The 27,402-nt window shown below is 43.3% G+C and overlaps 10 protein-coding genes across 10 annotated transcripts; 5 read left to right on the plus strand and 5 right to left on the minus strand.

Annotated features, from left to right (window-relative positions):
• Positions 1–765: 765 nt before the first annotated feature.
• Positions 766–3,643, plus strand: IL334_003588 (uncharacterized protein; the record flags this gene model as incomplete). The annotated part of the gene is made up of 8 exons (XM_062935318.1): positions 766–880; positions 1,044–1,353; positions 1,466–1,830; positions 1,896–1,946; positions 2,002–2,204; positions 2,254–2,545; positions 2,633–3,298; positions 3,390–3,643. The coding sequence occupies 8 exons, from the start codon at positions 766–768 to the stop codon at positions 3,641–3,643; spliced, it is 2,256 nt and encodes a 751-aa protein (XP_062791369.1).
• A 330-nt stretch (positions 3,644–3,973) lies between these two features.
• On the minus strand, positions 3,974–7,949 carry IL334_003589 (uncharacterized protein; the record flags this gene model as incomplete). The annotated part of the gene is made up of 12 exons (XM_062935319.1): positions 3,974–4,888; positions 4,977–5,101; positions 5,157–5,210; positions 5,261–5,493; positions 5,556–5,668; positions 5,733–6,260; positions 6,314–6,637; positions 6,693–6,884; positions 6,948–7,397; positions 7,457–7,504; positions 7,566–7,688; positions 7,749–7,949. The coding sequence occupies 12 exons, from the start codon at positions 7,947–7,949 to the stop codon at positions 3,974–3,976; spliced, it is 3,306 nt and encodes a 1,101-aa protein (XP_062791370.1).
• A 1,540-nt stretch (positions 7,950–9,489) lies between these two features.
• Positions 9,490–11,759, plus strand: IL334_003590 (uncharacterized protein; the record flags this gene model as incomplete). The annotated part of the gene is made up of 2 exons (XM_062935320.1): positions 9,490–9,838; positions 9,913–11,759. 2 exons carry the CDS (start codon positions 9,490–9,492, stop codon positions 11,757–11,759), a joined length of 2,196 nt encoding a protein of 731 aa, XP_062791371.1.
• Positions 11,760–12,052: 293 nt separating this feature from the next.
• On the minus strand, positions 12,053–13,099 carry IL334_003591 (uncharacterized protein; the record flags this gene model as incomplete). The annotated part of the gene is made up of 5 exons (XM_062935321.1): positions 12,053–12,254; positions 12,329–12,611; positions 12,689–12,853; positions 12,906–12,971; positions 13,021–13,099. 5 exons carry the CDS (start codon positions 13,097–13,099, stop codon positions 12,053–12,055), a joined length of 795 nt encoding a protein of 264 aa, XP_062791372.1.
• A 506-nt stretch (positions 13,100–13,605) lies between these two features.
• IL334_003592 (uncharacterized protein) lies at positions 13,606–14,802 on the plus strand (the record flags this gene model as incomplete). Its single annotated transcript, XM_062935322.1, has 4 exons — positions 13,606–13,742; positions 13,805–14,226; positions 14,285–14,479; positions 14,531–14,802. The coding sequence occupies 4 exons, from the start codon at positions 13,606–13,608 to the stop codon at positions 14,800–14,802; spliced, it is 1,026 nt and encodes a 341-aa protein (XP_062791373.1).
• A 263-nt stretch (positions 14,803–15,065) lies between these two features.
• IL334_003593 (uncharacterized protein) lies at positions 15,066–17,259 on the minus strand (the record flags this gene model as incomplete). The annotated part of the gene is made up of 3 exons (XM_062935323.1): positions 15,066–16,380; positions 16,441–16,612; positions 16,677–17,259. 3 exons carry the CDS (start codon positions 17,257–17,259, stop codon positions 15,066–15,068), a joined length of 2,070 nt encoding a protein of 689 aa, XP_062791374.1.
• A 549-nt stretch (positions 17,260–17,808) lies between these two features.
• IL334_003594 (uncharacterized protein) lies at positions 17,809–21,062 on the plus strand (the record flags this gene model as incomplete). Its single annotated transcript, XM_062935324.1, has 10 exons — positions 17,809–17,857; positions 17,906–17,968; positions 18,033–18,374; positions 18,436–18,579; positions 18,638–18,721; positions 18,780–18,923; positions 18,988–19,165; positions 19,231–19,415; positions 19,473–19,655; positions 19,735–21,062. The coding sequence occupies 10 exons, from the start codon at positions 17,809–17,811 to the stop codon at positions 21,060–21,062; spliced, it is 2,700 nt and encodes an 899-aa protein (XP_062791375.1).
• Positions 21,063–21,219: 157 nt separating this feature from the next.
• On the minus strand, positions 21,220–23,346 carry IL334_003595 (uncharacterized protein; the record flags this gene model as incomplete). The annotated part of the gene is made up of 8 exons (XM_062935325.1): positions 21,220–22,032; positions 22,102–22,344; positions 22,445–22,598; positions 22,705–22,776; positions 22,838–22,902; positions 22,989–23,039; positions 23,109–23,146; positions 23,211–23,346. The coding sequence occupies 8 exons, from the start codon at positions 23,344–23,346 to the stop codon at positions 21,220–21,222; spliced, it is 1,572 nt and encodes a 523-aa protein (XP_062791376.1).
• Positions 23,347–23,600: 254 nt separating this feature from the next.
• IL334_003596 (uncharacterized protein) lies at positions 23,601–26,371 on the plus strand (the record flags this gene model as incomplete). The annotated part of the gene is made up of 9 exons (XM_062935326.1): positions 23,601–23,818; positions 23,897–24,145; positions 24,211–24,511; positions 24,556–24,965; positions 25,063–25,273; positions 25,332–25,817; positions 25,879–26,022; positions 26,097–26,201; positions 26,258–26,371. The coding sequence occupies 9 exons, from the start codon at positions 23,601–23,603 to the stop codon at positions 26,369–26,371; spliced, it is 2,238 nt and encodes a 745-aa protein (XP_062791377.1).
• Positions 26,372–26,472: 101 nt separating this feature from the next.
• IL334_003597 (uncharacterized protein) lies at positions 26,473–27,345 on the minus strand (the record flags this gene model as incomplete). Its single annotated transcript, XM_062935327.1, has 3 exons — positions 26,473–26,603; positions 26,674–27,064; positions 27,157–27,345. The coding sequence occupies 3 exons, from the start codon at positions 27,343–27,345 to the stop codon at positions 26,473–26,475; spliced, it is 711 nt and encodes a 236-aa protein (XP_062791378.1).
• Between the last annotated feature and the right edge of the window lie 57 nt (positions 27,346–27,402).

Raw genomic sequence — 27,402 nt, forward strand, 5'->3', positions numbered from 1 at the left:
ACCTTTAAGAGTTTCATTAGTTGCTTCAATCAGTTTTCCGATTTAAAATTATGGATATAAGGGATGAGTGATATACTCAAAGGTGAGTGTTTGAGTCTTTTTTTCAAGTAGAATGATGTATTGATGTATTAGAAAAACTGTTTCCCCATCGTGATTGGATGGGTTTGTCGCTGGTGACGAGGCGACAAATGGGTTTGAGGGATCAAGTACGCACTTTTATGTTGGATAGATCTGTTTTTGAACTCATGGCCGAAGGGATGTCTTAGGTGGTGGCCAAGATTATGTCTTCTCTGTGCAAACCGGATATTCAGACGCCTTTCTTGAGAGGAAGGAAAAGTAATGCACGCCGGGGACATGGTCACATGCATGAATTGGATTTTATTTATCCTTTGTATGCATGTCCCAAGAGGAAAACATCATCGCCTCAATAGCCGAGGGGGAAGGAAGGGGCCAAGACATGATCGAGAATATTTGGGAATAGCTTAAATGCCACGTGGCCGCACTGGGCGAATATAATCACATATTCAAGGCCGAGGGGGTGGCGTCAAAAGCGTCAGAACGAAATATCGAGTATCACAGGGTGCGTCATCCTCCTCATTCTCAAATTCAACCCCGGCCAAACAAAAAACATAAGAATCAATTAGTTTACATACAACTCTGTCAAACTTGTACTTCAATTCACATCGCATCACATCGGTTCGAATACCTGGCTTAATCGGAGAGAGCTTCTGATCCCTCACATACACTCATAGCACATTCCCAAACATGGCTCCAAGGAAGAACAAGGAGGCAGCTTCTTGGGAAGTTGACGCAGACAAACCCAAACCTGATGGAGAGACTAGAGTAAGAAGAGCTTACTGTGTCAAGGACCTCGTTACTCGTGAGTGGGGCGATAACAGGATCAGCCTCTGGGGTCTAAGAGGTACATACCATGCTGACATCTATCTCTTTAACCTATTTCTTACCTCTTTATCCTCTTCCCCAATGATGACGTTCACCGGAAATGTGTTCGACTCTGTTCATCACTCTTTGCCACCATATAGAACCAGCACCAGGCATAGACACCGTACACGATGTCATGTTATATGCAGCCAAGACACACGGATCCAAGAAAGGTTTCGCATCGAGAGATATCGAAAAGGTTATTTCTGAAGAGAAAGAAGTGACGAAGATGGTCGGCGGTAAACCAACCAAACAGAAGAAGACTTGGAATTACTTTAAGCTCACTCCCTACAATTGGATCACTTACGAAGAAGCCTTACAATTGGCTAAAGATATAGGTTCTGGTCTGAGAAAATTAAGTGCCGAGGACAAAAGTAAAGACAATTTCTTCAATATCTATGGTCAAACTTCGTAAGTGATTGACAACTCTAGCACTCATAATATAGAGGAACGTCTTCACATATCTTTCAGGTCTTTCATCGCACATGAGGAATCGTGACAGACGCTGATACCTATCTCTCAGACGAAACTGGATGATGCTTGCTCAAGCATGTGCTTTCAACGCTGTTCCAATCTCAACAGCATATGATTCCCTCGGTCCAGATGGTTTGAAACATGCTTTGAACGAGACTGAGGTTCACGGAATGTTTACCAATGCCGATCTCCTCAGTACTTTGGTCAAAGTGATCGAACAATGTCCACATGTCAAGTTAATAGTTTACGATGGTAAATCCGAAGACGGTGCAGTTGACAAAGTTAGAGCTATCAGAGAAGATATCAAAGTCGTTCATCTAGATGAAGTAATCGAATTGGGTAAAAAGAATCCTGTGGAAGCTATACCTGCTAAAGCAGAAGATGTCTACTGTTGCATGTACACTTCCGGTTCAAGTGAGTAACCATGTTCTATCATCTATATGTGCTGCTACGGTTGGCTAATGCCCTTTCTTTTCTAGCTGGTACTCCTAAAGGTGTACTCCTGACCCACAGAAACGTAGTCGCAGCTAGTACATTATCATCTTTGATCTTTGCGCCTTTCAACGCTGATAATAATTCCTTTAGTCGGATCTGTCTGGACTCTTCTTTACGAATATCTCACTACCAAAGATGCTTATCTCGCCTTCTTGCCTTTGGCACATATCCTCGAGTTCGTCGTTGAGAACTCTTTCGTTTTTGCTGGTTTGCCAATCGGTTATGGTCGAGTCAAGACATTGACAGATGCAAGCGTCAGAGAATGTAAAGGTGACATAGCAGAATTCAGACCTGTAAGTTATTATAAACAAGAGACTAACGGCCTCTGATCACTTGAAATAGACAATCATGGTCGGTGTTCCCGCCGTATGGGAATTAATCCGGAAAGGAATTCTATCGAAAGTCGATTCAGCTGGAGCTCTCAAGAAATCTATCTTCAATTTCGCACTCAAAGCTAAACAAACAGCTAACGAGTACTCTCTTCCTCTTATCGGTGGTTTGACGGATAAAGTTGTCTTTGATGCTGTAAGAGCTCAAACTGGTGGAAGACTCAAGATCATGTTCAACGGTGGTGGTGCAGTTTCAAAGAGCACTCAAGCTTTCTTATGTACCGCTTTAGTCACCATGATTCAAGGTGGGTTTAAGTTTGAGCTCATCGGGAACAACATAATAATGCTTTGATTTTCGAGATTCACGCTAATAGTCTGGCATGTCTTACTAGGTTACGGTCTTACCGAATCTACTGCTATGGCGGCTATCCTCAATCCCGGTTGGATGCAATACGGAGCTGTTGGGGGACCTGTACCCGCTGCTGAAGTTAAATTGGTAGATGCAGCTGAGGCAGGATACTTTTCAACTAATACTCCACCTCAAGGTGAAATCTTAGTTCGTGGACCTGCGATTTTCAAAGGATACTACAAACGACCTGATCTTGATAAAGAAGCATTCACTGAAGATGGTTGGTTCCGAACTGGAGATGTTGGACAATGGAACAAGGATGGAACATTGGCAATCATCGATCGACTCAAGAATCTAGTAAAACTTGCGGGAGGAGAATATATCGCAATCGAATACCTTGAATCAATCTATAAATCATGTCCATTAGTTGCCAATGGTGCGATAATCGCGAATGGTGAACATAATAATCCTGCAATGGTAGTTGTAGCTCATCCTACAAACTTACCTGCTTTCGCCAAAAAGAACGGTTTTGGTGATGGTGAAGATTTAGAACATCTTTGTAAAGACGATAAAGTAGTCGACGCAGCTTTGAAAGAATTAAATGCTGTAGGTAAAAAAGCTGGATTAAAGGGTTTAGAACAACTCGAAGCTATAGTTCTAGTAGCGGATGAATGGACTCCTGAAAGTGGTTTCTTAACTGCCGCTCAAAGTGAGTTACTACTTCACAGTCCTATATCTAATCTCTTCGTCACGAATATGGATAGGGTTGACCAATGACTTTTTTTTTGGATAATTCACAGAACTTCAAAGAAAACTTATTTCCGAGCATTACGCTGATAGAATCAAGGCGAGTTCTGAACTTTTCTATCTGAATCGCCACTTGAGCGCGATATTGTGGTATGATCCTCTTGTGCTAATGAAAGACTCTCCCTTCACAATAGGCCGTTTACCCTTAAGTGATGAGTTACGCGACGGCTTCCTTGCAGTTTCTCTTTTCCTATCTTCCACTCATGATCAATCATACCCGGCTCGTGATTTTCAAGTAGATGTGTGATTTCATGTCAGAAGAGAGATATTGACCTTTCAATTTCAATTGATTCAATATGATTCTTATTTTTTCACTTTGTTCTTATTTTAGTAGATACTTTAATGATTTGAAAATCGTGTCAAATGATAAGAGATGTATAATATATGATATTCTGTGCAAGAAATCGCATAGTCATGAAGTGTTGCATCGTTACTTCCATGATGGGCAGAACATATCAAAGGTATAAGAATAGAACGTGAACAATATTATAGGTTATTATAGCTGATGATAAAATAAAGCTATGTTGACAAGAAAAAACCTCGTTGCATTGCCCTTGGACCGACCACACGGTTATATTCATTCCTCTTCTTCTTCTTCTTCATCGTCATCCTCTTCACCTTCACTTACATCCATTCCAGAATCTTTCATCTTCTTTTTATCTGCATTTCGTTTAGCTGTTAATTCATCTAACAAAACTAATAGATCTTCATGTTCTTTTGATTCTTCTTCTCTCTTAGTCTTTTCTTCTTGTAAGGATTTTTCTAATTCTGTAACTTTATTATCTAATTCAGCCGCACGTTTCTTAGCTTGTTTGCCTGATCCTCCTGCACCTGCACCTGTACCCGCACCACCAATTTCATTTGATTCTGCCGAAGCAGAAGATGCAGATTTGAGTTTAGTTTCCAATTCTTCAATTTTCTTTTCTAAAGAATCAGTTTTTTCTTGTAATTCTTTAAATTGATTTTCTTTATTGGTTAAACTCTCTTCTGACATTGTCAACTTTTCTTGTAAATCTTTTGTCTCATCATTAGATTTGGATTTGGTCGCTTCGACAGAAGATTCGATTTCGCTTAACGATCTCTTCAATTGTTCAATCTCGCTTTCTTTCTCTTGAATAACTTTCTTGTCTGCTTCGGAAGAACCACCTGATTCAGAGGATTTCAATGATTTTTCTTGTAATTCCTTCAACTTTGATTCTACATCCTTCAATTTTGTTTCTCTGGATTTAGAAGATGCTTTCGACAATTGTAATTCAGAAGATGCCTTCTCATGTTCATCTTTCAATGTCGCTAATTCCGATGTCACTTTCTCGAGTTGCTGTTTAGTGGATTCAGCTGAAGATGCTATACCTTTCAATGATTCGAATTCGTTTCTAATATTAAACAACTCTTCTTCCAACGTTGATCTGACATTGGTTGTCTCTTGTAGTTGTGATGAGAGAGCCGCTATCTGAGATGAAAGACTGTCTACTTCATTTACCAGCGTTTCTTTCTGTGATGCGATCGAGGTGTATACGTCAGTTTCGGAACACTTCGCTGGGGTATTGACCCATTTCGCTGCGACGGGATAGCAAGCTCACCTCTTGCCTACTTTCCTTTGTCAATGCTTCCAATTTCGATTGAAGTTGCACAACCTCATCAGTTTGAGCTTTCAGCTTTTGCCGAAGTGACATGATGATTGCAGCTGTCTCGCCGTCATCAGAGGCTAGAAAGTATCTGATGTCAGCTGACCTGCCATGCAAAATGAAAGTCTCACTCACGTCCTGAACCACGGACAGCATCGGGGTCAATAGCGATAGATCTTTGAATAGTATCTACAGCCAATCATCAGTAGCGTTCACCTTTACGCCGATCGAATGCTTACAATAATGATTTTTCCAGAAATCAACGAAAGCCCAATCGAACCATAATTCTAATCCTTCATCAACTTCATCCGTTTCACCCTCGGGTGTAGCAGCAGCTGTTGCATCGGATCCTTCTGTGTCAAACGCGTCAGGTTGAACAGCTCTGAATCTTGGATCTTCACGTAATCGTGCCATTCTAGAAACGAATTGATCGGGACCAATCCGTGAATGTAGTATTGGGTGAAGGGTGGCTCTACAGACAGATTGCGTCAATCTAGACTCCCAAACATCTAGAGTTGTCGACAATTGACTTACCGAGTTATCTCTCCTGGTTCACGGTTGAACTCGTAACATACACCTAAAAGGAAAGCACTCAATCCTTGAACAAGAGGATCAATACCGGTGGTTTGGGTTATAGGTTGAATAAGCTACACAATGTTATTTAGCTTCGCCAACTGACATCGCTCCTTTAATTGAAAAGGCAATACGTACTACTTGTAGATTCGCACTTTCACTCAAGAATTCTTTGACTGTTTTGGGACTGTCCCATAACCATGTACACAATAAAACGAGATAACCGACAATCACTCTTGTCCAATCTTCTTCTTCTGGTAAACCAGTAGTTAAACCTTCTTTGGCAGCTCTGTTGACGCATTCGGTTTGTTCCCTTGACGCCATCATAAGATTTCCGACTACTAATTGAACCAATGAAATCTTATCTTCATCATCTGCTATTGCTGAATCACCTGTATCACCCGAAGAAATGGTGATTTCCCTTGCTAGCTTTTTGGCATGTTCTGAATTTCGAATGAGATGTGCGAGTAAAAGACATGAGAATAGAGATCGATATGGATCGAATGAATCAGAAGAAGATTGGGGGAGATCAAGTAATCCAGATAAGATCAAAGATCCTGCTGATTGAGGCTGATCAGGGAAATGGGAATTGGGATTATCGGATGGCGGAGCAACCATCGACGAGAGTATTCCAATGCGAGCATCATCATTTCCTGATACATAGGCCTAGTAGTATGTCAGCCGTATGTCTGTCAGTCACTGACATCGAGTTAACTCACCTCGAACATGTTGACACCTGCAGCTCTTCCCCTAAGCCCTCTTCCACCGGCACTGAAATCTCCTTCAATGACAGAGGTCACTAGAGCTACAGCAGTAGGCTTGTTGGGTATCCTCACGAAGCCTCCATTGGGATGTTCCTCATCGGCGTGTACAGCGACAAGCGGGGAGACAAGCAAGCTTGATAGGAGATCCTGATTGGCGGGTGAGGACAGGAGGATCGGAGTGAGAGTATTTAGTGCTTGGGATTTGATACCATTAGGTGCATTGGAAGCGAGTGAGAGTTCCAGTAAACATCGTGTAACCCCTCCAGTCACCATGGCGGTCTAGATAACGTCAGTTGATGTCCTGAACGATTACAAAGCAGGACCATCAGCTCACTTGATTACCACCACCTGGTCCGCCAACTAGCATTCTGATCAGACCTAATACCAGTCCTGTGTTGTATATCTTTTGCTCAGGCCAATACTGCAGAGCGAATTCGTCGGGAGTGGGCACGTCGGCGGGTAAAGGTGAAGGAAACCCGATTATTCGAGGGATGGTAGGGATAAGTGATAACTCTCGGAAGTAATTCTGCAGTTCTCAGGTCAACTTTGGTCATATCACACATGTGACTGAAATTATTGGGCCACTCACCTGATTTGAGACGTTGAATCTTAATAAACCGCCAATGACAGTCAATGCGTCTTGAACTACGATTCCACCTTCTACACCGCCTTCTGTATCTATGATCTGGAATAACCTTTCAAAAGCCCCAGAGAACGCGACTATCTTTTGCAGATCCGCATTTCCAGCTAACATCACTGGAAGTAATAGAAGAGCTTCATTTCTCAACATCTCAGTCGCACCTCCACCTAATTGAGCTGTTTGTGCTTGTCCAGGTGGTACTTGTCCCGGAGGTGGAGCTGGATCTAACACTGATAGGATTCCATCTACGCCAGGAGGTGGAGCGGACATTATGTATGATTGAGCGATCGACGGACGTGAGGTGAGTAATTGTGAAAGGTATTGTAAGGAATAAAATCGTGGATAAAATGAGGGTGAAGCTGATAACAGCTTAAGAAGGGAATGTAGTGGTTTAGGATTCTAGCAGATATGGATGTCAGCTTTCTACCATTGAATAGAGATGCAAATAGGAAGCTAACCTCGAGGAAAACATCAGTGAATTTGAGACCTAGATCATCTTTGGCGGGCTAGGTGGTATCAAAAGGTCAGCTAAGTTGCTGTCCACACCGAACAGTAGCGGCAGCTCACTTTCTCAGCGGTTTCGCAAAGCTGCATCAAACTCTCCAGAGCTGCTTTAGCGATCTCCACGTCAAATGGGGCATCATGCTCCAGTACCGCTATAAGCGGTATCATTGCTCTTGCTCCCACATCCTACAATCCGCAGGCAAGTCAGCTTTTATTTCGACGAGAGGGTCGGTCCAGGGAGCTAACCTCTTTCCAATCTCTACTAAGACCTTTCAATCCAAGAACGGCTGTCCGCCTATCTTCTACAGCTGCACTTGTATTGATTCGGTCCACAAGCTTATCAATGGTTTCTGTGGCTGTTTGAGGTGCGCCGAGATCGCCTCGAAGTTGGTTATATGCCGAGCTCAGTCGGGATGAGAATAGCGAGGTGAGTTGCGTCGTCGACATGGTGTAAAGGAGGTTCTGGCCCAGCAATGAGACTCGATAGTAGGTGATGAATGGGAGGACTATGATCTAAGGTATTGGCTGAAGTGAAATATTCGTTGTTGATGTGATGTATGTTGTCAGTGTGGTGCTGTCGTTCGTCCATCGACGTGAAGCGAAAGCACTTAAATCACTTACTTCCACGTGGATCAAAAGATAGTACGCGCCAAACGAAAAGTGCCACATTTCAGTGCCCCCATGATACACAATGCCGAGAGTGGCATTTTGGGTGATTTTGTGCTTGTCAAGCTTAATTGTATCTTGTACAACTCTGCTTTCCACGCATACATTGTCTTTCTGCATACGCCCATATGACGGCAGCTGATAGGCAGCTTCAGACAGACAATGCACTCGAGGCCAGGGGACAGACACATTGTTCCTTTGTCGAAAGAAAGCGGGGGATAAAAGAAAAGGTTATTCAGGCACCCGGTTATCCGTTCCGTTTCATGTTTCATCTTTCTCTTATTGTTCTTTCTGTAAATGTCGATCATTTCTGAATCTTCAATGTTCCTCTTTTGTCATTCTCGTTTCGTACCATTTTTTCATTTGATTTCAACTTGTGATCCATCCAGGAAACTCTTCTGTCTTCCTTGATTCCTTTCAAAAGAGAACAAACGATCCTCGGACGACACATAAGGGAGAATAGAGCGTGTCATGCAAATTTCAGGGATTTCTAGGCATTCATTCGTTGTGTTCTTCTTCTCACACTCGACACCTTGTCTTCTTCCAGATATCATATCGCATCTGCTCTATCCAGGGACGAATAAACTCTCCTCGTCGTTTCCTTATACCCTCTCCTTAGCTTGAAACACATACTCCTAGCTGAGGAAGACGGCGACCCACAATTGAACAATTACTGATGAGAGTTTGACCTTTCCACGCCTTTTGTTTGAAAGTACCATGTTGTAAACAACATGATCTTCGCCTGGATGAACCTCTTTTATCTTGTCAAGGGTCAAGGGTCAAGAAACAATAAACTTTCATTTCACTGATGTGACGTTTTAGTTCGATACTGATACCACCATCTCGACCCCTGCTTATTGTTTGCCAGTCGTCAGAGGAGAACACGATATACAACCGACTTGGATAGAAGGGTATATTAAAGTACTCCTTATACTCACTAATTTGTCTTACTTTATCATTTTCTTCTCATTCACATCATTCATCTTTCAACTTAACTTACCTGAGCTCATCAAGCATCAGTCAATTAAAGTTCTCGCACTGATCCTTAACAAAGTGCCAACCAGATTAGGAGAGCTTTGAAGACACAATATTCTCTCTCTTCACTTGCCTCTTTACACATCGTACCTACCCATCACGCTAAAATAACGGTCAACGGGAAGCATAAACTCAATTCCACGCCACCGATCTTCACAGGATTTATCCTATCGACAAAACAATATACCGATATTCCCACTCAACCCCTCTCCTTTACTCAAAGAAGCGACGTGAGAAACACCGTCAACTTATTGGCCGACACAGTCTTGGCAAGTCAGGTCACAAGATGATAGATTCAACTTCGGATACTACTGGGTCGTCGCGTAACACATCTACTTATACCCACTCTTCTTTCCTTTCTGCGATTTACTTGGATCCTGGTTTGATACCAGAATCACCAATCGTATCTCACACTGCTCGACTATCAAACGAGTCAAAGAGTATCCATATCGAAGCAGAATTAGGTCACCTAGTTGAGGAAGGTAGTGGATCAAGTGACGGCTACGAAGACGTGGAAGATCAACATCGATACAACTATCCAGCAAACGGGGCGTATGAAGGTGGAACTAAACCTTTAAGAGTCAGAAAGAAGAGAGGCGTTATCACCGTCCAAAGTAAACTCGCAGCAAAAAATAGTGAGTGAACGTCAATACTTTGACTTGCTCCTTCAAGTCTCAATAATACCAGTGCTAATTATGTCGAGATGTAGAACCTCGACGAAGGAAGTCAACTTTCTCTTTCCCACAATCCCCTTCAACACCTTGCTCCGCTCGCTTTTCTTTTCCCAAGCGTAACCCATCATCAACTTCAACATCATCCAAAACAAGCTCACATCCTCATTCCAAAATCTCTCGATTGTTCTTGTCGTTACCAACCACTTCACCTTCTCCCACCTCGGGGATCTTCGACAAGGGCAAAATGATTGTGGGAAATGATCGATTTTCAGGTTCATCTTTACATCTGGGATTGGGTAAATTCAATTCATACGATCTGGTCGTCCCTGGACCTTCCCCACCGACATCTCCATTTCCATCTCCAACAAAGAGATCTTTTGCCACCATTGCAAACATGTCTTCCAATCTCAACGCAGACATGAAGTTGAGATCACATTCTGACGTTTACTCGAAGAAGGCATTACCCCTTCCTCCAAGTCCACTTACACCGTCCCGTGCCCCAAGAAAAGCCGCTGCCTTACTTGGAGCCGGATATCCAAACTCGTCAAGCACGAAACAACCTAAGAAAGGTAAATTGAATGGATTAAATGGTAAACACTTTAGACCATTACCCAATTCTGCTCTGATAGAAATCGAAAGGTTCTTTGGAGAGATTCCCAAGAAGCCATCAAAAGTCACAAGGCCAATCGAATCGAAAGGCTCTCCGACAACGGATAGGAATCGAGCGAAATCTCTTTCCAGCGCTTCCAATGAGCGTGGACTGGGAGACAGGAAAGTTGGAGAAGGTGGCGCTGTCGGATATAAAAATGAAGATGGATCAATGTGGTTGGATGTTGAAGAAGAACAAGAATTCGCTTGGTTATTATCTGAAATATTCTCTTTAGTCCCTCAGCCACTGCCTCTACCTTTATCTCCATCAAACAATGTTAAGATACACAGTGATAATTGTGAAACAGGCAAAGAGACAGTCCTCATTCATCAGCATCATACACTGGAACAAGATCATAATGACGAAGAGAATGACAGTCAATGGGAAATGGAAAATTTCACTTCAATTTTATGCATACCTGAGCCGAAATCAAAAGCAAAATCGAACTTGAAATCGAGATATGGTCAAAGCAAAGGTAGACAGGAGCATCGTGAAGCAAGCGACGACTCTTTCTTAAACATGGAAACACCGAAATTATCAAGATCATTCAATGTGTCAACTGCGAACCCATGGTCAATCTCTACCGCTGCACCAAAACATTCAAGATCACTTTCCAACCCTGACGTTTCACCAAAATTATCCATCTCTCCACCTATGCCGGCATTGATTCCACCACCCAGATTATCATCAAGGAGAGATCAATCACTCACTGGTAATAGATCAGTCTCTAATTCAGCCTCCAGCTCGGGATCAAGTTCTGAAACGGAGAAGGATCTCGTGCGAAAAGTCAAGAATCGTCCACCGCCTTTAACCCTACCAAAGATTAAACCGTCATCGAAACTTCCGATTCTGACTGCGACTTCTCCAATATCCGTGTCGAAAGCAGAGCAACACTACAAAGTTGTACAATATCACATCAAGCCGACTTCGGTACATAAGCAAGCTCAAGCACAACAACATCAGCACCAGCAAAGCCAACCAGGACAGCAAGGGCATCAAGCTCCATCGACACCATTCGTCAAGCCTCGCACGGCTCCAAAACCGGGCAATGCTGATGTGCCGATCCCGGCTCGACCTCAAATGCGTCATGAAGAACAACCGATGAGTTTCTTCGATCCAGTCACTCCCACAGAACCAACATCAAAGATGAGAAATCAGGCTACGATTGGTAAAGAGAAAAAAGGCTGGTTAAAAAGGATGGTCAGAAGACCTTTGGACGGTGGACGCATTTGATGCATCCACCCTAAACAGTATGGTGTTGGCCTCTTTGGTTCGCCGGACAAGGATTCCTTTCTTTCTATACTTTCGATTTCCGCGATATCCAGATCGAGTATACCACGATTCTCGCAGATGTTCCAACGGCTGTTGAGCACATGTGTAATATATGCATGTGTAATATATGTATGCAAGTGGTTAAATGCAGTAGAGGTGTTTGGGCACGGGTATATTGTCATCATGCATCACCATTCTCAGACGATACATATGCATCAGTACGTTATCCGAACCTTGAGAGTCCCTGATATGCTTCAGAAGGGTACTTCTTTACCTAAAGAAGTACCCCTCGCAGTCCACAGCGTCTTGGGTTGATCCACCTTGACAGCTTCACTGATATGCTTCAGAACGTTGGCGGCTGCCACGCTGATGGGTGCAGCGCTGTTCATGATTTCGCGAGGAGCGCCCTGATCTTTTGTGAATTTGCTAGCTCCTTCGGTGGCTACGAATCCTGGGCTGGTAGTGGTAAGGATATGTCAGTCAGTTCAGCCTTCTCGCGAAGGGCTCAGGGGATGGAAGGAGATACATACCACATAGGGAAGACGATAAGATCCGGATTTTCTTCTTGGATCTTAATGGTTACGGAGTTAACGGCTGCTTTGGAAGCACCGTAGGCGCCAGACGGACCCGGAATCATATTGGAGACAGAACCTTGAACGGATGATATGGTGACAAACTTGCCAGTGGAAGAAGCCTTCCTGAGAAGCTGCTGGGTGTTTTGAAACAGCACCAAAGGACCGAGAACATTGACTTTGAAAGTCTCGACGAATTCGGGAATTTCGATGTCTGACATTGTAGACACCTTGCCCATTCCTGCTCTGAAAGTCAGCGATGGTCCATCCAGTCACATCCAGGCGACTCCCCAGACAGGAGGGGGAGAAGCTACTTACCAGCATTAGCAATGACGACGTCAAGCTTGCCTACTTTCTCCTCGATCAACTTGGCCGCAGCTTTGTTGAGCGGTACATCTGCTGAGTCAAGGGCGATAGGAATGACCTGTTCTGGATGGGCAGCCGCAAAGGCTGCAAGCTCCTTGCTGGACGGATTCCTTGCGCCTGAGGTAACGTCAATTGCAGTATCACACAGGATGGCATGAAGGTTACGTACCAGCGAAGATGATGTTGTCTGGGTTAGCAGCGAGAGCTTGGACTAAACCGAAGCCGAGACCGCGGCCTGCGCCGGAGACTACTCGTAAGTTTCATCAGCTGGCATACTTACGTACAGGTATCCTGGGTGTGTTCGGCCCTTAAGTGAGGTTCAGGATTGGAGAAGCTGAACTTACTGAGGTAGACAGTAGGCATGTTGATCGAAATCTCCAATGAATGTATTCAGATATCAGTAAAGTTCCCAAATGAACTGTATTCCTTAAGAACAGAAAAGATTGCTCACTGTGTTATACTTTGCCGAGACCCCGGGCAAAGGTCATAGTTTGTCATCACCCGAAGCCCATCGGGCTTCACGGCGTTGAGACCTGAATTTTGGGACTCAAGGGTTCAAGGTGGTTTTCAGAAGCTTAATAAGCTCAATTGCAGTTTCGGAATTTAAGTTTGTAATCCCATGACAAAAACCGCAGTTCCATCGGAAAACTTGCTTATTCATCATCATCACAGATCACCATGACAACCTGGAATATGTGACGCATGGCCGTCGGTCGAAGAGCATTTGTTGTGCTTCATCATAACATAAACCTTGCAAATTTCAATGATTGATACCTATCTATATGATTGATGCATCTATGTGACTGACCCAACTGTACCGTTAAATTACCCATACTCATACACGACCTCTAGAACACACTCCGCAAACCATGGTCGAATCTTCTTACGAACAAGGACTCACTCTGTCACCTTTAAAGGCAATATGGGAACATTTTACAGGCAACTTCCCTGTCCCACAGGTGAATCTCGAAGGACGAACGGTTCTGGTCACAGGTGGTAATGCAGGGTGGGTATCATACCTAATCTAGGAAGTATTGGTAGCTGATTGTGCTTTATTCTGGTCTCCAGTTTAGGATATGCCAGCGTCTTACATTATGCACGATCAAATGCTTCACGTATTATCATCGCTTCTCGTGATCTGAAGAGAATACAAACTTCAATTGAACAAGTCTATCGTGATGTTCCAACATACAAAGGAAAGATCGATGCGATGCAAGTTGATTTATCTAGCTTCGATAGCGTAAGAACTTTTTGCGAATCTGTAAAGGCCGATTCAGGAAGACTCGACATCGTACTCGCCAACGCAGGTATCATGAACGCCAAATACGCTCAAACGGGAGATGGATACGAGCGTGTTCTGCAGGTTAATGGATTAGCGACTGGTCTTATGGCGGTATTGCTTCTTCCTAAATTAGAAGAGACAGCAAGTCTACCAGTACCGGAAGCAAGTAAAGGAATGAAACCTTCCATTACAATCGTTGCTAGTGATGGTAAGTCTGACCCTGTCTTTGTTCGCAAAATTCATATTTAACCACAAGTGTTTTATAGTGCACTATTTCGCAATCTTCCCTCAGAAGAATGCTACAGGATCCCTCATCGAAGCGCTTAATGATCCCACGCAATTTGAGAACATGTCAGAACGATACAACATGTCCAAAGTGTTAAGCGTCTTCATCGCTAGAGAAATATCAAAGTTGCCATCAGTTACTTCGGGTAAGGTAACGGTAACGAGCGTCAATCCAGGTGAGTCATCAGCGTGTATCGTATCTAAATACATTCCTGACCTGTGATTAGGATTGTGCAAATCCGAGTTCCGAGCCGATATGGGTCCGGTTCTGGCAAAAATCATGAACTGGATAGCGTGGACCAGCGAGAAGGGAGCCCGCAACTTCCTGTACGCCTCAACACAGAATTGCTCGCCGGGCAGCTATATCAGCGGCTGCAGAGAACAACCAGTCTCTACCTTCGTAGCCAGTCACAAGGGTAGAGAAACCCAAGAAAAGTACTGGAAGGAGTCTATGGACATTTGGCGCAAGGTCGCGCCGGAGACGAACGATGTTTTGTAGGCTGACTCATTGCCCGAATGAATGTACATACTGTATATAAGATTTGAACGCATGACAAGCTGCAGATAATCCACTTATACAAGTGCGGCAGTCACGTAACATCGTCAATGTAGATGTTCAATTCAGCTAGTGCATGCTTTCATAGAAGCTTGGGTGACAAGCAGTTCATTATCATACAACAACATACAGATCTACTCTATTCACTTCAAGCTTTTCGTCTATGATACAAGGAACCGACGTCATTCGTCGTTCGTCAATGTTGTCTACTGAATTGGCTCAAATGTATCTTTCTTCAAACCTTTTCTGTTACTTTTCCTCTTCGAGCTTACAACTCTTATACTCTGTCCTTGTTCTTTTCCGACACCAATTCCTATACCACTTCCTCCTACCGGTACGATCAACCCATTCCCATTGGGTTTTCCATCCTCATGCTTCTGATCGACTGTAGAACTGTTTTCTTGCTCTCCTTCTCCCTCAACTTCTTCATCTACTTTGCCAGGTAATTTCAAGCTACCTCTGATACTATCTTCAAGGTTTACTTCACCACGTGTAGTGATTTCATCCGTAGAATCAAGTCTTATAACTCTTCGTTTGCCTCTTTTCTTTCCTACAGCAGCTGAAGAAGAAGGCGATTTGATGCTGGTTGACGGTTCAGTTGAAAGTCTCTGCGGAAATTGTGAATTAACGGAACCGAAATTTGATTGAGGACGCGAGTGAATTTCTTTGCTTGTCGATGCGGAGGGTTGGTGTGATACCTCTGAATGCGGTTGAACGAATGATCTGGTCTGCTCAATGGGCGTCTTTGAACCAGTAGAAGACGACGGTCGTGGTGAATGGTAAATATTTCCAACATTATTCAGTTTACCTCTCTTCTCGAGTAATGAATCGATTCTTCTATTCTCAGACCACGTAAATTCCGTATCGTCAATCCTAACCTCATTTCTTTCTTCTTTGAATAAAGTTCCTAATTGGATTCTCCATTCATCTTCACCTGCTATATCAAATCCGTTTCCTGTACACCAAACTTCTTTGATCTTGGGCAAAACTGATAATCTTCCAACCTCACCTATATCTATCAATTCATTCCTTCTTATATCAACACGTTGTAACGAATTGCATTGATCTAATCCTATTAGACAATCAATTCTGTTGCCTGATAAATTGAGTGATATCACATTAGGTAAATAGGCTGATGCACTGCGTAATGAGACAATGACGTTATTTGACAAATTAAGTGATATGAGGGAAGTTAATCCAGCTAAAGAAGGTGGTAAAGCGTTGAGGAGATTATGTGATAGATCCAAATGAGTCAATGAGGATAATGGTAGTTGTGGGAAGTTGAGTAATGTGACGGAGATCAAAGATAGATGATGAAGGTTTGGGAAACGTGCTTTCGTCGATATAGGTATGTCAGGTCCAGATTGTTGATTTGAGTTCGCGTTATCTCCGTTTATAGGAATAGACAATAGTTCTTCTATCCAGTCATCCCCATCTTGTACATCCTTAACCGTTAAGCTCCTCATTCCTGGATTGGTGGGTATAAGTAAACCTCTTGGATCGTATCCCTCCAACTCCAGTCTATCAAAGCGATCCAGTCAGCTTCCATGGATATTTACTTGTGATTAAAACAAAACACACATCTGTAGATTCCTCGTCACGTCCAAAGGTACCCTCACGTCTATCCCTCCAAGTTGGGTGTACCCTCCCGCTTCTATCAGCTCCAGTATTGGAGGCTCAGATACGAATGGCGGATGTATCAATAATGCGGGAAGTAAGGTGAACATGGAGTATAGCTGTAGCAGGATTTGATCTATGATAGCCATACCACGTCAGCGAAATGTGCAATATCCTCAAGTTGTAACCCTGTAGCTAACCTTCGTTTATCTCCTCTTTTCGACTAAACCAACCTCTTCCAGATTCTTTACTTACTAAACTACCCATACTAACACTTCTCATACTTCCAACCCAACTTCTGACGCTTGTGACATCACCTTCCACACCCCTATTACCTCTTTCGTCTATCCTTGCTCCTCTGGCAGCGACAGGAACTCCCTCTTCTATCGGTACATCCGTTCTTCCCACGTGCGATAGAGATTGAGGTAGCGATTGCCATCTGAGAAGTAGATACAATAATCGATCTGGCGGTAATCTAAGTAAAAGTGGTTTGATTGATTTAGGTTGTACTCTAGGTGATGTAGAAGGTTGACCGAATCCTAGTGTCAAGGGGACTTTTAAAGATCTTGATAATGGTACAGAATTAGGATCCAATCCAAGTGTTAGTAACGTATATGATTGTTGTAAGATTGTAGGTGCATGTTTTGATGGTCCAGATGGCGATAATTTACTGGCATTTATCTGAAGATATTTATGTAATTTAGTCAAGTATGCTGCACCGTTGATTGGTTCAGGTGGTGGATTGTCTTCTGTTGAAGATGATCCCAAGAAAAGTGAAGTCATGTTGGGTATAGGTGGATGTGAGGTTGTCATGAGAGGTTCCAATGTTATCGATGCGTCTGAACTGAGATATCGCTATCAAACCATAGCACGTTAAATGATCGAGCCAGTACTCGTATTACGTAAACACCCTGTTTCGGGCAGAGGTAACCGTGGGAATATAGAGGATGTTGATATGTGTGTATGGGGACCCCATATTGTTTCCCCTTAGACTGAGATGGAGGAAACAACGATGAAACTTCGGTCAACGTTTTAACCCCTCGTTATTATTATTGTTTGTTATTCAGGTTGTTTTTATTGTTTACTTTGTTGTTCCCGCGATCTTCAGTTGTTCTGTCTATGTTGTTGCTGAACGGCCAGCAAGGAGACAACAATGATTATCGGGGGGATTTTTTATGCAAACAACGATTGGAAGAACCGTGGGAATACCACTTATCAATTGATGTACTCATCGCCCTAATTACTGACAGACTCCATATTAACTCTTGTATCATTGATCCTCCGAATCAAATTCACAATTCACAACTCAAAGTATTGCAAAATCTTGCAAGCATGACGATATTGTTTTCGAGCACCATAGCCTTCGTGCTATCATCTACCGGTACGTCTTTTACCTCACGTAGAAATATGAGCTGAGATGTCACTTCAGTCTCCTGGGCCAGTCAAGTTTGTTCAATAGATACTTGTCTCAAGGGAGAGTCTTCTTCTCCACGTAAGCTGAAGAAAGTAGATCAGCTGTTCCACAAGATCCAGCTGACATCCCTTGGTAAATGCAGTTCTAGCCTTTGATCATTCCAACTCCAAATACCTCTTACCGGGTACCTATACCAGCTCAAACCTCACCCCTTCTTCTTCGTTACTCAACATCACTCATGCCTCAGACACATCAGTCATCTCCCTCCCTTCATCTCCCATTGGGTTCACGAATGTTCACTATGATGGTCCAGAGACTATATGGGATAATGGAAGTTGGTCAACGGACCATTGGAAAAGCGTATACCTTCCCTCATCGTGGTACGGTATATTAGAGAATGGAATAGTGATTTGGGGGGCAGTACCTGACAAAAATCAACTTCCAAACGAATTGATTGGATTGAATCTAATGAAAGCGGCATCATGTAAGCTGTCCTTGCCGCACATCCTCTCTGATGGTATAACCAGCTGACCGATATCACCCAGCGTCTTGCAATCCAACTTGTTCCTCACATGGGACTTGCATATCTTCCAACTTAACGACTGAAGTTACATGTCAATGCTCCGTCGGCTGGACCGGAACCTCATGCGATCAATGCGCTGAAGGATATTGGGGAAGTTCATGTTCACGTAAGCTGTGTCCTCAGCATTCTGTCATGTACACAATTTGATAAGTTTTCGACTCCAGCGGGACCTTCCAATTGTACAATCTGGGACGATGGGCTATCTGGTACTGGCGCTTGTCTGGGCACATCAACATCTTCTTTATCTTGTAAGCTCCATTTACGCGCATGAACTCTGGCGAGAAGAAGCTCACAACCTTGTATCAGCTTGTAGTTGCGCTCACGGGACTTGTACTTCCTCATCGGAATGCGTTTGCTCGGCAGGATGGAAGAATAACTCCACTCAATCATCCGTATTGTGCGATATTTGTGTAGAGGGCTTCTTCGAAGATTCGGAGGAAAACTGTCTTGGTGAGCACAGCTAATTCATTGACGAGAGTCTTACAGGAGAAATAGCTGAAACTACGATCCTCAGCATGTCCTCTGGGATGCGGGAGCTGTACCCTTCAATCAGGTACAAATTCGACTGCAACTTGTACATCATGTTCGGCGAACCTATCGCTGTCGGACACTAGTCCTGCTACCTGTATCGCTACAAAGGGATCTTGTGTAGACGGTACATTCTACGACGAGTCAAGCTCGTCCTGTATGAGGTACGCTTTCCAAGAACTTGTATCAGGAGCATCATTGGGTATATAAGCTGACATTGTGTTTTCAGCTGCTCGCCGGCCTGCTCAACTTGCACCGGACCATCGACATCTGAATGTTTATCATGTGCAACACCTCGAGTCAACCTACAAGGCTCTTGCGTGTATTACGATGCGTCTACTGGAGTTTGTGATACTTTACTCTCCGCGCTGACAGGAGTCTACGTGGTAAATCTAGAAAAGAGCGAATGTGATGGTGAGCTTCAGGTCAGCGGTAACACTCGCACGAAGCTTATAATGTCTCTCTATTTAGCTTGTCCATTAGGATGTTTGGAATGTCATATCCCCTCATTCTCTAATGTTAAAGGCTACAATACATCGCAATGCTCATCGTGTCAAGAAGGGTACTTGCTTGAAGATGGTCAATGCATCAAGAAATGCAACACTGGGTGGTATCTACCAGAAGGAAGTGCAGGAAAGAATGGGACTTGCGAAAGTGAGTATTACCGGGCATGACAATCAGTCTCGGTGCACTTACCTCGATGAAGACCCCAAGCTAATGATTGATATCGCAGGATGTGACTCTACGTGTTCGACATGCTTATCAGCATCAACTACATGTACTTCTTGCCCATCACCACTTTTCGCTTTTGGAGGAACCTGTATCTCCACGTGTCCAGATTCCACTACACCTTTAAATGGCACTTGCGTACCTTGCCCTCCAGATTGTCAATTCTGCTCATCACCTACGGCATGTACGGTATGTCCTACGTCGAGACCAGTACTCAAAGACGGGAGATGCATTGAGTATTGTCCCAAAGACGAATACTTTGATTCATCGGTGAAGCGATGCCAAGCATGTGATTGGAGATGTTCTTCATGTGCAAACAAGGATCCTGAGGGCTGTACATCATGTCAAGATGGATATATCTTGCGAGAAGGCCAGTGTACCTCAAGTGTCGATTCATGTGGGAAAGGTGGTTTCGCCAATGGGTATGGAAATTGTTTGTCTGATTTCATCAAGAAAACAAACCACAAAAAGTACTACAGTCTCTTCGCTGTAATCGTCCTGATTCTAGGAGGTGGAGGAATTGGGTTCTGGTTGTATGTTAGAAGAGAAAGGAAGAAGACTAGACAAGCTACAAGAGATTTCGGTGATAAATTAGATGATCATACTGTACAAGAAAGATTGAGGACGTTGAGATTAGAAAGAGTACTAGGATTAGAAAGGGTTCATACGTATTCTCCAAATGCGGCTCCAGCATCATCACGAACTCAAAGTGGACTTGGGGATGGATATGAAGAGAAAAGATCAAAGAGGTTTAAAGAATTACTGTTACCTTCAAGGAGGAAGAAAAGGGACGATTCAGAAATGGAAATGGAAATGAAATCAACAAACTTCGCCCCCGATTTCGATAAAATGAGTTACCGATCTTCACAGCCACCACCACCTTATATTCCTTCAGAATTCGAGCACACAAGTTCCGGAGATCTCAAAAATGCTCCATCGTACTCAAGCTCAGACTCACGCTCACATCCAGGCTCAGTGTCAAATCCAGACAGAAGAGACAGTCTAGATTCCATACCCACTCCAACCCTACCATCTTTCGTCTACTCAAGCAAGACCTCCTTAAAACCAGTTACGAAACCGAACGATACAAGATCTGGGACGAAGGTACTTTCTATGTCATCTCCTATCTCGCCACAAACTCAAATGACAAGTCTCATGCCACCTCCTAGACCAGGGATGATAAGGACCAATACGCAAGACAAGGAGAAGGAGGTTGATAGAAGAGGTGATGATCATGGAGATTGGGAGATGGAAAGGCGATTGAGGGAATTATGGCCTAATCTGGATAAGGAGAACGAAAAGGAAAAACGAAAAGCCCAGGGTTGGATATAGGTTTATTCTCAAGTTGTTATGGATATAGTAGGCTTTTTGTACGGGTGTAAAATATGATGTAGCGGTGAAAGGCAATGTGATTCATGTGAGAAATACCACTAAATGACAAAGTTATGCTAAAAATGCGTGAATGGATCTATCCCTCCCCCTATATTATTCAGCCCTTTCTCTCTTGACTCATTAAAACGTCATTAATCCTTTTCAAGGCTGATCTAGGTGGATTCCCATCTGGCCAAAGTGCAACTAATGAATGAAGTTTATCTGCTATATGATTTTTCGTTATTCTTGAGGTCTTATCCCCTTGTCCATCAAATTCTGATTCTACATCATTTCGTTTAGTCGCCAGGGAAGGTATGGCGCACAGTAAAGCTAGAGCTAGGGGTAATATGAGTTTCCTCGTTTCGACTGTTGGTAAAGGCGGTTCATCCAATTTCGCTTCTTTATTCGTAAATGGAGAAGTGTATACTTCTAGGGATCTTTGATAATCTGTTGATGATCCACTTCGGAGTATGATTGGGTTTCCATCTGTTTCTGTTGTTTTGATGTGATTTATTAATTCTCGTAAAGTCCATTCATAACCTTTTCCATCCGACTTCGAGTTCACCACTGATAATACGCATTCTTCACCTACTTTAATCAATCGAGGGATTTCTTTAGGGTGTTTATCAACTTCCACTACTCTGATGACCCTTGCGTTGTTGAGGTCATATGACCATGTGGAAGCGCTTATGGGTGTTCCGATATCTAGACCTAATCTTAAATTGGGAGAGGGAACTCCTATGATTAGAGTGGAAGATGAAGCTGGAGATGAGGAGGTAGCTAAAGCAGTGTGTGGTGATGAAGAAGAGGGTATAGAGAGTTTTTTTATCGAAGATGAAATCACCGATTCATCAACCAAAGAAGGTAAATCATCTCTTTCAGCATCTAGCAATTCCTTTTTGTTCGTATGAAATATCGTTGGTGATAGTCCCTACTTGCGAGGCAAAAGCGATACTCAGTGTCGTCGTTGACTAGTGCATTGTAAAGAGAGGGGACTCACTTTAGCCCAAAGTTCATCATCATCTCCACCACCAGGGACATAATCAAACCCGACTGTTCTATCACCCAATTTCGTCACTGAAGGAATTTGGTCATTCGTACCGTTCACCCAGCGTGAAGCGGACAGGCAGATGATGGGTGTATAAGGTGAATTCGGAGGTATACTTGGAGGAGTGGACGTTGAAGGATGTATGAAGAATGGTCGAAGGGGTTTAGAAAGATTAGGAAGGGGTAATGACGAGCGCTAGTAAGATCATCAGCATATGTCGTCGAAACAGATGACCCGCACGCTATTCCTGTACTTATTGTAGCTTGAAGTAATCAAAGAGGATGAATTGACTCACTTCAAGAGCCTCTGCCCACTCGTCTAACTTTTCTTCGATTTGCGATTTCTCTGTTGGCGGTACGACTTTGGGAGGCAAATATAATTCAGTATCCCATTCTTCGTCCAAAGGGATATTTCGTCTGAGCTCAATAGCTAAATTGATCACGCAGCACCTGAATAGTATTCAATCAGCTTATAATCAAATTGGGTGTGACTCGTTCCGAGCTGTATTAGACACTAATAGGGAGGAAGAGGGGAAACCTTCAAGTATTTACGTACCATATAGGAACTGTTTTTGACAATCCATCAGGCATCCTTTTACCTCTTCTTGTCGAATCAACCAATATCAACCTGACAGGCAAAGTAGTGATCAGCTCCAATCTTTTGAACCTTAGACAAATCGGTTTCGTACCCTCCTTTCTCCTCGGCATGCTTAGCAAAATTCAGATTTGATCGACGAAGATTAAAATCCCAGTGCTGTAATGTCGCGGAGCAGTAAATGATCTCAGCCTTCCTTCTAATCTTTAACGTCTGTCCAGTATTCAAAAGAGATGAATGCTTACAGACATGTGTCCATCAGTCGATTTGAAATAAGCATAAGCCTTCGAGCTTGTCTAATAACGTTCCTCTATCTGATTAGCCATCATCCAGAAGATCATCATGCGGATGAAACGATAAAATACCGAAGGGTCGCAATACCAATTTCCACATCTCTGATTAGCTATCTCCGTCAGTCAGGTATGTTCTTTCCTCTTGATAGCATTTTCCAATTGAATACCACTCACGAACAACTTCAAATCTCCCGTCAAACCAATTCTCAGCTACATCTCTGACGAAACTTTCATCTGCAGCTATCGAATGTAATCTGTTAAACAGATCATGTTGAGCAGCATACTTCCGTACTGCTTTGATATCCGACATATCGTGACTTCAATCCATTGTAAACCTATGTCGTTTACGACTCTTCGGCCTTAGCTAAGGGTGTGTATGCGAAGTTGCAAATGCTTCACAACGATGATGACCTTGGTCTGTACTATTTTGACGTACAGAAATGCAAAAAACAACAACAAAAAAAGATTCGAGTGGAAAAGTGGAGGTATATCTATTCGACTGAATTTCAGAACCGAATGTTGATATCGTATTCTTTTCCCATCTTGACCTTGATTCTATCAATCATGTCCAGCACCCTTCTGCAGCCTGCACCTCCTTCTCGCTCTGTACTCGAGGCTTTCATAAACCGGCATCAGTATCTACTGGAGCTGGAACGTAAAGCAGAAGAAGAGCAGACCAGATTACTGAATTCGAAATGTTCACCGAAGCTCCTTGAACAAAGGGGTTTAGCATTAGGCGGATTAGGCGTTAGTGTTATATCAGTGGGTTTAGGTGGAAAGAGGCAAGTGGAACCATTGTGCAAGGAGATTCCTACGTACACATCACGACATATCGGATTCTGAGCTAATTTCACGCTTAGTCTGATAGAGTTACATCGTCCATCAGCATATCATGTCTCACCTCTTCTCCCACCTCATACATTTCGAAATGGCGATCCTGTCCGTATCGAGGCTCATACAACATCTGCACCTGCAAAAGGGAAAGCGAAGAAGAAAGAAGGAGAAGACCACAATGTAGTAGAAGGGGTCGTATATCGAGTTTCTCAAGAAAAAGTCGTTGTAGCAGTGGATGAGAAGAAAGAAATCGATTTACCAGAAAGGTTAAGATTGTACGTCATCTTATCTATCAACCTATATCTTCAGCTGTAATTCTGAGTCTTGATTGTGCAATCAGACTGAAATTAGCAAACTCCGTAACATTTGATCGGATGGATAAAACCCTTCTTCATCTAAAACGATTGATTTTACCAGATGACGGAGCTCCTTCACCTCATGCACAAAACTTTCCTCTGATCAACTCCTTGCTGGGCATCCAGATACCTTCATGGGCGAAAGCGGTCCCAACGTCTACAAACCCTGAAGATGCGGGTGACGACTTAAAGTGGTATGATGAGAAATTGAACGACTCCCAAAAAGAAGCTATTAGGTTTAGCTTGAAAGCTGAGAATGTTGGATGTATACATGGTCCTCCAGGAGTGAGTCACACACCCTCTGTATCAACCGCTAATACCCCTAAAAGACAGGTAAAACCCATACTTTGATAGAATTGATATTCCAAATCCTTTCTCGACCAGTATCATCTACCACCTCCTTACCACCTCGGATACTAGTGACCACACCATCTAACTTGGCCTTGGATAATTTGTTACTTCGTCTTCACTTTTTGTCGCAATTACCTCCATACTCATCTGTCCTTCCTCCAGGATCAATACTTCGTCTAGGTCATCCCACAAGGGTTCATAAAGATTTAGTCAGAGAAACGCTAGATTACAGAGCTGCAAATGGTGAAGAAGGAGAATTACTCAAAGACGTGGGGAGCGAACTACAGGGTCACCTAGGCGATCTGGGTAAGAAAAGAGGTGAAAAAGGTGCTGTGAAAGGTAAAGAAAGGGGCAAGAAATGGGAGGAAATCAGGGAACTACGTAAAGAGTGAGTATCACTATCTGTTATTCATCTTTGCCAGATCATCTCTTGCCAGATACATGTCACAGCTGATAGCTAAAATCATTCATGAAATCTCGCATAGATATCGCCAGAGAGAAGGCAAAGTGGTCACATCTGTTCTTGCACGTGCTCAAGTAGTACTGGCAACTTGTCATAGTGCTGGATCCAGGCAACTCAATAACATGATATTTGACGTGGCGATCGTTGATGAGGCCACACAAGCTATTGAAGCAGTCTGCTGGGTACCTATACTGAAAGCCAAGAAACTGATTTTGGCAGGTGATCCTCAACAGGTAAATTAAAATGGTCTTCGATCGAGAAGTCTACCTGCTAATCGTAGAGCTGAGATAGCTTCCTCCTACTATTATGAGCAAAGACGACAAAGCATCAAAACCCATTGAAGATCTATCAGAAGAGCTCAGCGGAATCAACCTAAAATCACGTTCGGCTTTGAGACCACCAAAGACCCTTGAAACAACCCTTTTCGAAAGGCTAGAACATCTCTATGGAGATGGCATCAAAAGAGTGCTTCAAGTTCAATATCGAATGAACACTCATATCGCTTCCTTCCCTTCTGATACGTTATATAACTCTGCCCTCATATCCGACTCATCAGTGTCAAAGCGTACATTACTTGCCCTCCCTTCAATCACCGACAGTACTACAGAAGAGGCAAAAGATGCTCTTGAACCTACTGTTATCCTCTTCGATACTTCCGGATGCGAATTCTATGAGCGGACAGAAGGAGATGGTGAATCGGGTAAAGGAAGTATCGGAGAAGGAAGTAAAAGTAACGAGAACGAGGCTGTAGTAGTATCAAGATGGGCTAGGAAATTGGTGAGCTCCATATGATTGTGCGAGACGAGTTTGACATCAGAGAGTTGACGAAAAAGTATAGATTGACTTGGGAGTGAATCCGGCAGAAATAGGAGTTGTCACACCTTATCAGGCTCAAGTTTCACTCATATCGAGTATGCTCCACGAGGATTACCCTGAAATGACAATCGGTAGCGTTGATGGATTGCAAGGACAGGAGCGAGAGGTCAGTATACCTGCTGGAGGTACCGAATGTCTCTGGGTATTGCGATCCCTAGCTGATTGGAGACTTTGATATAGGCAATAATACTATCACTCGTCAGGTCAAATCCCACAGGAGAAGTTGGGTTTTTGGGCGAATATAGAAGATTGAATGTAGCTATGACTAGAGCGAAAAGACAACTGGTGAGTCTCGCGCTCGGTGTGATTAAATGTATTGTTGACCTAGATTTGCCTCGCAGTGCGTTGTAGGGGACTCATCAACAGTAGGGAAAGGTAGCAAATACCTGAAGAAATGGATGGATTGGTTAGAGAGTGAAGCAGATGTCAGGTGGGCAGGTGATGAGTCAGTGTGATTGCACAGTTTTCAGGATATGTCGATACGATCTGAATCGTTACAGGATCATTGCAACTAAAGTAGCAGAAACCGGATGGCTATACCTAGCATGCATATATCCTATCGCTGATACTTCACAGGCTTGGCACCGTTTTCTACTAATTCTTTGATCCTCATTTCTACAGAATTCAACCTATCTTGACCCCAGAAGATTTCTCCGTTCACAACGTAATTTGGTGTACCGAATATACCTACAACATGTGCGACAAGTTCAGCTCCATCTCGTCATTATCATTGTGCTTGAAATGGATCAGGACATACCTAATTGGACAGCTTCTTCGTGATTTTGAGTCCATTCTTTAACAGCTTCATCCTCTTCATCACCCCTTCTGTCTACCACACAAGACCGGACGGTGTGCTCATCAAATCCGTGTTTCCTAGCTATATCCTGTAAGGTTTCTACTCTTGAATGATCGCCCTCCTCAGTGATCCAAATACATCGTTGTATTGCATAGCTGAAACCTAAAGCTTCATTTGAACCAATACCATATTTCTGTTGAATGCGTATTATAGCTTGTCCAGCTATTTCAATCGTACCGGCTGGTTGGGGATAATACTTGGGTTGAGATTTCATAGGTACATTGAGTGATTTTGCAGCTCGATATAGGTCTAAGGCATGATATGCCTGTCGTGCAGGATGTCGAGTTTTCAACTATTCTATCAGGATCAGCATCTGGTCTGTCACATAACTATCTTGAGCTTAAACGGTGTACTGATCATCAAGGGACCGTGCTAGATGCTTACACGTATACCACCATTCTCTTCTACAACTACTATAGGTTTCAAGTGGATAGTCACGCCGTATCTGTTCGCTATGCGCTCCGCTTCAGGTGCACCTAACAACGCCCAAGGAGAGGATACTCCATAGTAGATCTCGAATCGGATATCGTCGCTCAAAGGCGGAGGTTCAGTCAGAAACTGCTGATCGACCATGGCGTATTTCGATTCTGAGACCACAGAGATGACCATGGTAATGACTACCTCACTCTT

Source organism: Kwoniella shivajii, chromosome 4 (assembly GCF_035658355.1).
Source record: "Kwoniella shivajii chromosome 4, complete sequence".
Taxonomy (NCBI): Eukaryota; Fungi; Basidiomycota; class Tremellomycetes; order Tremellales; family Cryptococcaceae; genus Kwoniella; species Kwoniella shivajii.